The sequence below is a fragment of the Vanacampus margaritifer genome, chromosome 17 (genome assembly GCF_051991255.1).
Source record: "Vanacampus margaritifer isolate UIUO_Vmar chromosome 17, RoL_Vmar_1.0, whole genome shotgun sequence".
Lineage (NCBI taxonomy): Eukaryota > Metazoa > Chordata > Actinopteri > Syngnathiformes > Syngnathidae > Vanacampus > Vanacampus margaritifer.
The window spans coordinates 19357038-19367133 of NC_135448.1; the positions used below are offsets into that span (position 1 = coordinate 19357038).

At 41.7% G+C, this 10096-nt stretch overlaps 2 protein-coding genes across 6 annotated transcripts in view; both read right to left on the minus strand.

Moving 5' to 3' along the window:
• Nucleotides 1-1626, minus strand: part of elmo1 (engulfment and cell motility 1 (ced-12 homolog, C. elegans)) — a 42487-nt gene extending 40861 nt beyond the window's left edge. For all 4 annotated transcript variants that reach the window (XM_077549140.1, XM_077549138.1, XM_077549139.1 and 1 more), the window contains exon 1: nt 1479-1626. The gene's annotated coding sequence lies outside the window, so the exon portion shown is untranslated. The remainder of the gene's footprint in view (nt 1-1478) is intronic.
• On the minus strand, nt 1524-9998 carry rp9 (RP9 pre-mRNA splicing factor). 2 transcript variants are annotated; one of them, XM_077549148.1, is made up of 7 exons: nt 9682-9998; nt 9238-9268; nt 9025-9154; nt 7243-7334; nt 6911-6972; nt 4509-4735; nt 1524-1674 (listed from the first exon to the last, which is right to left on the minus strand). In XM_077549148.1, exons 1-6 carry the CDS (start codon nt 9831-9833, stop codon nt 4552-4554), a joined length of 651 nt encoding a protein of 216 aa, XP_077405274.1. In that variant the 5' UTR covers nt 9834-9998; the 3' UTR covers nt 1524-1674; nt 4509-4551. The 2 variants fall into 2 exon arrangements, with proteins under 2 accessions (XP_077405274.1, XP_077405273.1); XM_077549147.1 differs by lacking the exon at nt 1524-1674 and having other exon boundaries at nt 2357-4735.
• Nucleotides 9999-10096: the final 98 nt, after the last annotated feature.

Genomic DNA, 10096 nt, shown 5'->3' on the forward strand with positions numbered 1-10096 from the left:
ATGAGCCAACACCAGATGCTGCCGCGGTTTCTCAGAGAAGAATGTGAAAATTCCACAGTCAACATTCCGCGCAATGCTAGCCTAATAGCAGAGTTGATTTTTGACACAGAATTGGTGTGTGTGTGTGGGGGGGGGGGGGGTAGATGTAAGACGCTTTCAGAACGTGACTTTCTTGAATCTTCTGATTGGCTACAATTGCCTTAATAGTTGGGTTTCCATCCACCCATTTTTATTCGACTTTTCAAGAAATGCGAAAATAAAACTGAATGGAAATAACAGAAATTCGAAAAAGGGCCCAAAATTTGGAAAAAAAAGTTTTTACGCTTAGAGGGGATGAATTTTGAAATCGAAAAAAGGAAAATGCAAATTTAGGCTATGGAAAAAGGTTTTGCGAATAGCCGTTGGCAAGACCGGCTACACGTGGCATGTTTTGACGTCACACGCATGTTTGTAGTCCCAGAGCAACGTCGGACAATAAAGTAAGAAATGTTTGGGGGGGGGGGCAATGAAACAGAAATCTTTTGCGATGAATTAAAGAAGCTAATATTAATGCTATTTTAGATGGAAAGTAGCAAAGAAATGCTACGGTTTATCAAGAAGTCCAAAAGCAAACTCATACGACGTCATCGCATGGCGCAGTTGCTTCCTGCTCTTGTTCTTTTTTTTTTTTTAATTACTGGTGTATCACATCTCAACGGTGTATACCGCCACCTACAGCGGCGGCACTTGACAGCCTATAAATGTTTAATTACATGTTCAAATATCGTTTTAAAAATATTTGTTGACGTCTTCAGCGTTGCAAAACACATCGCGGGAGTGAATATTCTTAATTTAACAGCAAGTGACACATTCTGCTTCTTGTTGCTTAAAGTTCCAAATGGATGCGTTTGATTCCACTCAAACACCTGCGTGTCCGTTTTTTTCTTCTTCTTTTTTCGGAGGGGGGGGGGGGGTCACCATTTTTGAGTAACTCTGACGCATTACAAACTTTGAGTTCACCTCTCATTCGTATCATATGACACATATCCACGTGGGCATGCCATCATTTTAAAAAGGTGGATCAATTATTAGTAAAAAAAAAAAAAAATCGTAGTAACAAGATGACGAGAAAGCCCACGCGGCATGACGAGCACGGTGGTGTGTATGGGTTGGTTGGGGAGGGGGGGGGGTCTCGTCTCCACACACCATTACGCATCTCTTTCATTTGCGCAGAGGCAATCGCCAACACACACACTGCAGCATTCACACACAAACACACACACACACACACACACGCAACTTCCACGGAGCGTTTCATTCGAACGTCACACGGAAAAGTCGCACACGAAAACACACGCGTCAACGCGCGTCCACGAAAGCGCTGGGAATCTGCAATACACGTGCACGCGCAAAACTCGCCATTGCGCAACGTTTGGCGACAAAGGAAGACACTTTACGCACTAGAAACGCCGAGACGAAAGAGAAAAGCGTTGACGTACCTGCTGCGGCGAGGACACTTCGCCAACTGGAGTTGCTGTGTGTGACGGACTGCCTGCGTGTGTGTCACTCTCTCTCTTTTGCTCTCTTCCTGTGTTTGTGTGTGTGTGTGTGTGTGTGTGTGTGTATGCGGGCACTTCCTCGTCTCTTCCGCCCCCTGCAGGTCGCCGCCGTCACGACAAGCGCGAAGCAGAAGCCCTGACAAGACAAGCACATGCAGCAAAGCTGTTGTTGCAATTATGGTTGTGTGAAAACGTCACAAGTGTCCATTAAAGTAAAGTGCTAACAATATGGGTTTTCATTTGGAAGCTGACTCACTATTTTATGCTCATTTCATGTGAAATCTTATACATTTGGAGAAATTGCAGTCATTTAGGATTTGACTGCATTACACTATATTTTTTTTTTAATTTTTTTTACTGCAGCGCATCCTCACTGAAGTACTCCAATTTTTTTTATTTATATTTACTCAATTATTTAAACATTTCAATAATTTGTTTAGCTGGAGTTTATTTCATGGCATGATCAAAAATCAATATTCATTTAAACATTTACATTAATTACATTTTAATTGCATGACTATCAATAATGACCTAAATACTTTAAAAACATTAGAATCATTTTGAAATAATTATAAATTTTATTACATGGCATCATGTAATTGGAAATCGAATATCTACACATCATGATAATAAACGAGACTCTACACCTGTGTTTTTTTTTTATTGTATTATTTTATATTAAATTGTATTACATGAAAATTAAAGCCATGTCAACAAAGTCATGTATCCATTTGTGATAGTCACCTGCTGCATGTGCCAGAATTTTGCTCATAAAAATTCACAGATTCAAAGAAAACATTTTAACACATACAATAAGATGGAAACGTGACAAAAAAAATGTTTATTATCATTTTGTCATGCTGAGAGCATTTCCATGACATTTTTGGTAACATCTTCAACGTGCATTCAACGAAAAGATATTTGCATTCTATTATGTATTGTATAGCGAGGGAGACGATACGGCAAATGAAGTGAGGGCCAACCCCAAAGAAAAGCTTTGAGCGTTGTGGGTGGGCCGGGAGCCATGTTTTTAATAATTCATGGCCATTGAACGCGCTTCGGCGCGATTCTCACGTTACATGCAATCATTGCGTTTCATCTCTTTGGTAAATGACACATTTTTAATTCATGAACAAACGGATTTGTTTGACTGATTCTGTGATGGGGCGAGTGGGGCAGTGCCCCACCAGATCCAGCAGGTGGCGCCCAGGTAGAGATTTCATCATTAAATGAATGAATGTGCAACATTACTCAGCGGGAAAAACAAAAAAAACAATCTGATCAATAATGCGAGCTGACGTTTTCGCTCAGTTGTTAAGTTTGAAGTTTTTCTTCGAGCAATATCATAGCAATGGAAGCTAATCAATGCTAATCTAATCTAATCAATGCGAAAGCGCGTCTTCCGTCAAGAGGCGTCTGCGCTTATAAATGCCGGCTATGTTTTCTGACTGGAGGCGAGCGCCGGCAACAGTAATCCTTCTATCCGGGGCCGCATTTGAATTGATGTCAAAGGCAGCGAATCACGACGCCCAACACAGCTGCGAGGGAACAAGACGGCGGCTTTATTAGTTCCAGTGCGTGGAAATCTTTCCCTCGGATCCGGACGCTTCCCGCCGCCAAGGTGGCGTCCATTTTTCCACGCAGTCAAGAGCTAGATTAACGTCTACATGCCGTTTGGTCTTAGAACGCTATCTGACTGAAGAAGACCGAACGCTTCGGTAAAAAAATGTCCTGATTAGTTCGCTCACTATCGAATATTTTTAGAATCAATTAAATCAGTTGCTCCCAAAAACGTATTTATATGTTTTTTTACGTTTTGTTTTTGGCTTTGATGCAGCATCTGACCATTGCTTAAAGCAATGGTAGTTATTACAAAAAAACGGCCAGCAGGTGGCAGCAGAGTATAAGAGATCAGCCATGTTGCAACAAGCTCATTTCCCCAGTGTTTTTGACAGATTTGTGAATAAAGATGAAACTTAGCTATATTCTAATGCTAATTGCTGCAAAACAGAAACAGAAATACTTTTTTTTTCTGATGAAAGAAGAGACTCAATATTGTGGGGGCCTTGCAAAATCAGTCAAAATGCAGTCAAACAGCCGGGAGCGAAGGGGGTTGCTTCAGTCAAAATGGCTGCCAGTGAATGGGGTAATCGACTAATCGGATTAATTTTAATTGTGCATTAAAGTGTATTACAAAAGCAGTTCTTTGTTTTCTATTAACTAGTGATTGGTGTTTATTTCGTATTCGCAGAGTGATTTAAAAAAAAAGAAAAAAGGGGGGATTGAGGTTACCGGTTCGGTGATTGCTTTACAAAGTAAAAACAGGTGTTTGAAAATGTCTTATTTTGATTAAACACAGAAGATTAGCAGTCTTCTTTCAAGAAGGATGACATTAATCTGTTGATACGCTGAAATCAGACGATTTGGATCATTTGAAATGAAAAAAAAAATGGCTCCAAATGACAAATGATAAATTTGATAATTGATAACTTGTCGATTCATTTTGACAGAGCTAGTCCTGATTGACTAAACTTTACGTCCAGGTGTCTCTCGGCCTTAACTAAGCGAGAGTGACAGATGATGACGGGACGGCGATCACAACATTCCAAATACGAAAAGTGGCTTCAAGCCACAGCAAGTTCTTCATCACTTCTTTAGCAGGCGGGGGGGGAAAAAAAGTTGTCTTTATTCTCAGGACATTTCTCACCCACCGAGTGGATTTTTTTTTCTTTTTTTCCGAGAGCAAACAACCCCCAAACCTCAAACCATCCCAAGTATGCTGCGCATTGGCGTCCTGAGGGTTTACTTACGAAGCGCGGCGGCGCGCGGTTTCCGTTGCGCACTCCGCAGTCAACAGAGTGTTTTCACAGAAACCAAAGATGGCACGGATACAAAAACGACGTAAACATCGGAGAGAAAAAAAAGAAAAAAAAAGTCATCTTGCCCAACAGAAGGGAGAGTCGTGATCACCTGCAGGAGGGAGACGACTTAAGCTTGCATTTCTCGACGCCGATCAATCCGACTCGGACGACGACGACGACGACTCGTGCTTCTGCTTCTTCTTCCGCTTCTTCTTCTTCTTCTTCTTTTTCTCCTTCTTCTTCTTCTTCCTCTTCTTCCCGCCGTCCGAGTCGGAGGACGAGGAGGACGAGGAGGACGACGTGGTGTCCCGCAGAAGCTGCTGCAGCTGCTGGATCCTGGAGAGGAGCCCGGGTCAGACAATCAGGCAAAAGTTGGCCACAACATCAGCGACGCTTCCGTTGTCCGAGCAGCAGCTGTGGACGCCACTCACTCGCTCGTGAAAAAAAAAAAGTTTGGGGCCGGCGGACGCGTGCTGATTTATGAGCATGAGACGCCTTCTAACCACTAAGTGGAAGATGAACACAAATCAGAGATGGAATCGCTTGCGTTTTATTGGCTGTCTTGTGGCGAGCATGCTCGTGTCAACATGACCTCGTGACTGCTTAACTTGCAAAATAAAAGAGGTGGCAAAAATGGGTTCCAGGAAACCGTTTTACTGGAACAACAATGAAGAGAATAGGTGACAACATTCAGGCCACAAAAGCAACGAAACAAAAGTCTGTCCACATTGAAAATAAATATCTTCTTGTGCTAACGTTTTAGGCTAGCGTGTTAGCTAATACTATCGATGAGCCTCGGTGAAAAAATACTGCATGTCTTGTCATTTTGGCACACCACATAGAACAGTTGTTAACTCATTCACTGGCAGCCATTTTGACTGAAGCAACCCCCTTCGCTCCCGGCTGGATTTTGACCGATTTTGCAAGGCCCACAGAATATTCTGTTCAAGAGCTACAAAAAGAAAGACGAGAGTCTCTTCTTTCATCAAGGAAAAAAAAGTATGTTTGTATCTGTAAAGAGCTTTTTGCAACATGGTCCTGGTTGATCTTATACTGTGCTGCCACCTGCTGGCCATTTTTTTTTTAAAAATAATTTTAAGCCACCTCTTCATGTCAGAAGCTGTATCAATGCCTTTTTTATGCTATAGCATAAAAAAAACAATTTTGGGAGTGCAGGACAAAATATACAAAAAAAACGTAATTATACATTTTTGGGTTTGAATGTCTTGACGACCCTGCCAAATGTGGATTAAAAAATTAATTAAGATGCGTTGTCTTGCATAGACGCTACTTTCTTATGCTAACACATAACTACATATTTGGAGTCTGGAAGATATCTGCAAAAGCATCCGGTCGTGACAACGAGGCACTCTAAAGCTCTCACGGCAGCACGAAGCCTGTGTAAACACTGGCTGGCCAAAACATTTTTTTTCACCTGCCGTTTATGCCTTCGCTCTGTAATGTGCGCGCACTTACGGCTGACAACGAGGCACTCTAAGGTGGCCACACAGCTGCAGATTCATTTTTAGGGTGGAAGCATAGCTAGCTAAGCTAAGCTAATTAACTGCATGTTGCAACTGCTTATGCAAATAAAGGCGCTCAAGTTCTAGTCAGCAAAAAATAAATGAAGAAAACTGAAATAGTGAAAACAATTCAATGTAGCTCCACTAATGTGCACGTTATCAGCAAATATGAATTCCTGAATTTGCTTTACAAGGTCTTAAAGGAAAATCTGTAGTCTGTCGCTTCGTCGTGGCAACTGAAGCTGTACTCTGCATTCACCCCAAAGTCGAGGGAGCGTGGCACAAGACCAACAGGCCAAGAAAAATGACAGGCAGGGAAAAAAAGAAGGCTGTCGACTGTTGCTTGCGCTAAATTTAATTTATGCGACCACGACAGTTTACGTCACTAATAAATCACAATATTTTAATATCCAGGCATATTGTTTTTGATACACTCAAAAGCAAGATGGAAAAGTACTAATTATTTACAGCCTTTCCAAAGTAAACATAGCAACGTTTATTATGTTCAATGGCAGGTTTACGGGCTGCGAGTCATTTTGAAGATAATGAAGGCCTTCATTTAAAAAAAAAAATCCAAGATCCGCTGACACCGTGTAAAAAAGAATCACTCAGCGGGAGTTATGTAACCAGTGATCATTAATATTTGTGCATTTTCCACTGACGGCAATAATTCTCCACGTTGACTCAATTGAATAAGCGCCACAAAATCAATTTATGGAAAAATGTGGCTAATCTGCTCCGACGCAATTAAAAAGCAAGGGCCGGCGATTTCATTTCCACAAATGAGGTTAATGACTACTTGAAAAGGAGACTTGGACTCGTTTCCCTTTCACAGAAGACGTCAGCCGTTGAATGTGGCGCGCGCCAACGCGCAACAGGCTTCAAAGGGTGACCTTTCAGTGACCTTTTTGCAACGCATTCAAACTCACATCTGTGTGCTGCTGCCGCCGCGACCACGGGAACGCGCAACGGCCGCTCATTGACGTACCTGCTCTCCTTCTCATTCCTTTCGTTTTCCCGAATCAGGTCGTACATGGGGTCTTCGTGGGCCTGGCAGACAAACAGGAAGCTGTCAAAATGGACGCTCCAGAGACCACAGTCGGGAAATGGCCTCTTAAGACCGACGCATTTACCACCATTTTTGCTCTTTTTTTCTTTTTGCCGCCACTCGGCGGTTTCCCGGTTTGAGTAAAAAAAAAAAAAAAAAAAAGATGACGGGTTGCATTTATGGTAATGACTGTAGGGAGCGAGTGCTCCATTGTCCCATTAGACAGAGAAGGCGACATGCGTTTTTTTTTTTTTTAACACACGTGCACTTACCACGCGAAACTGCTCCAGTTTCTGGTTGCCTTTGATGAAAAACGGACACTCGCGATCTCCTGTGCGATGACCGTAGCGTTTGCACCTCCAGCCTGCCGCACGGGAAAAAAAACACACACACATAAACCATCAGCGACGACCAATCAGTTTGTCAATTGATTGATTAATCACATCTTTTCGGAGTGGTTTTTAATTAAAAGTGGCATGTAGTGATGGGCCAGTACGGATACCAAATATCGGGCCAATACCGGCCAACGTATCGGGTGCTCGTGGAGGCGGCCGATTTCAGCCACCAATACTTAAGGCAAAACAAGCAAAAAATTCTGACCTTCAGTAAGTCCTCCTCAGCAGTAGTTAGCGCTATACTGCGGCACTCTGACACGTTGGCAAATTATCATCAGTGACAGAAAGAGAGGTATTTGTTAAAAAAATTTAAAAATGTGTTAAATGAAATTTTGTATATCAAAAAATACTAGAGGTATCGGTACTAAAAGAGTGAATACTTGTATCAGTCTGGGAAAAAAAGTGGTATCAAACATCCCAAGTAACGTGAAGGAAAACTTGAAGCCGCCTGCCTTGTTGAAGGTCCGCCCCCGGTCGCCATGGTAACAAACGCCGTATTCTTGAGTTTTCAACGCCAAAGTCAAAAATAATAAATTGCTACTAAATTATTATTTTTGTCAAATGAAATGTTGTTTAATTTAATATGAATAATCATTCTACTCGCTACAAGATTGGAAACAGGAGCTCAGAACAACTAATGACATAAAGTAAAATTGGGAAAAAAAGTATGTTGACAAAATGACAATTTTTTTTATTAATTGATTCCGTCATTCCAGTACATCCAAACAGAAGGAAGCTCAAAGTCATTTGAGAACTGCAGTTTACTTCACTTTATTACAGCACAGTAACATTTTACTCCATATATTAAAACAATTAAGATGCTAAATTAAAACAATAAAAGTTACAACGAATTAAAATAAAAAAAAATAAGTACAATGAAAACTCCATCATAACCCACCTGGTTCATTACACCAAATGATTATTAAAATACAAACTTATCTATGAATTGATCTTTCATTTACTCCAAAGAGGATCAATGACACCAAATGCCATCTGCTAATTAGAATTATTTTTAAATACTTGTTTTATTATTATAAAATAAGTTGTAATATTATAATATGTTATATTAATATATTTTATTTTCAATTGGAAGTGGACCCCAACTATTGGCAGCACACAAATGTCAAAAAATGCATTGAAATTGGCCTCCATTTTCAGGCCAGCTCAAAACGCTCAAATTTCGAAAGGCGTAGAAAGTTGGCGACTCTCCGACGAGCTTGCGAGTGGAAATGAGTCAGCGGCGACATTTGGTGCACTTCGGCGTGACAGTTGGCGAACAATGAAGATCCCAGCTGTACGTTTGCTTTGTTTTGTTTTGCTTTCCTGGGCGGCCGCCATGTCGCAGATGGCCATACGTGTGCTATGTGCTTGCAAAAGTCAGCACACCCTTTTAGAAGTGGAGAGGTGTCTGTGTTCAGAATGAACCAATCACATTCAAACTCAGCACACGCCTGGCACACCTTCAAATGCCTCTGATTAACCCCAAATTAAATTCAGATGTTCTAGTAGGCTTTTCCTGACTTGCATTTGAGCAGAAGCCTGAAGGTTTTCTGCCCGTCTAAGACCCAACTACTTGTACATAAACAGTAAAGAAAATCATTTTCCTGTCAAATGAATTCTTTACAACAACAGCGTGTGATATGAATCCTCTGCACTTACACTGCATCACCTTAACCTCCTTGCCCAGCGGCATCCACAGGCCCCTGGTGGGCGCGTTGGCCAGGAAGCTGCGGGCGCTCTCATTTCCGGGTTCGGCGGGAATGCAGTCCTCGGGTTTCTCCTCGTGCTCCTGTCAAACAAAGTTAATGGCCTTTTTAAGTCACTTCTTATCACGACCGGGCCAAATACGGTAAAACATTGCTGGGACGTTACCTTAATGTACCCAGGTGGAGGTTTTTCATAGCTGGAGAAAGAGGAGACATGTTAATCAACTGCTTAGTTACTTCGCAAATTCAACTTATGCTTAAGTAGGGCTGGGCAATTACACGTTTTTATTGATTAATTCCAGTTTAATTGTCAAGACGTTGTTGTTTTGAAATGGATTTCGTTTTTTTGTAGCTCCAACCTCTTCTGACATGCACTACTTACACTGACAGCATTATTCAAACAGAGCGAAGCTACCATACACTAGAATTCCTGCATTTTTGTCACATATGTGGCAGTTGAAGCTCAGAAAAACACTTGCTGGTAAATGAAGCGAATCCCAGGAGCGAAAAACAAATGCAACTTGTTTTGAATCGAATTTCATTTTAAGGCAGTATCGCCCAGTCCCAGTTCGAAGCTTGAATAAATACAAGAAATACTATTAACACTCACAATGTCTCGATGTGTTTGAGGTTTTGTACTTGCTGGTTAAGCCTCTTCATCTGACTTTTTAGCTTCTCGTCGTCGTCCTCCTTGGACGTCGTTTTGTGTCGTTTATGCTCGCGTCGCTCGTCTTTCTCTCTCGGCCTTTTCCTACTCGACATTTTGTGGCAAATGTCGTTAAACACAAAATAATAGCAGCGGTTAAATGCGTTTAGAGCTACTCTGGGAGAGCAATCGTAGCTAGGCTAATGTGACGCTAGCATTGCGGCGATGTTGTGCTCGACTTCCGGTGTAGGCGAATTTTGCGGCTCCGTCAAAGTCCAGCGCCCCCAGCAGGTGGCTGGCGGAACTTCACTAGAGAATACTTGTGCCTAGTGCAGTTTTAAAAAGAAATCTAAAGGAAAACTATATATGCTGCCTTAAA

Coding starts and splice junctions, on each gene's coding strand:
- rp9 (XM_077549148.1), bottom strand. CDS start 9,833: ATGTCGAGTAGGAAAAGGCCGAGAGAGAAAGACGAGCGACGCGAGCAT. Junction 9,155..9,237: donor CTCCACCTGGGTACATTAAG/GTAACGTCCCAG, acceptor TTTGTTTGACAG/GAGCACGAGGAGAAACCCGA. Junction 4,736..6,910: donor AGGAATGAGAAGGAGAGCAG/GTACGTCAATGA, acceptor GCTCCTCTCCAG/GATCCAGCAGCTGCAGCAGC.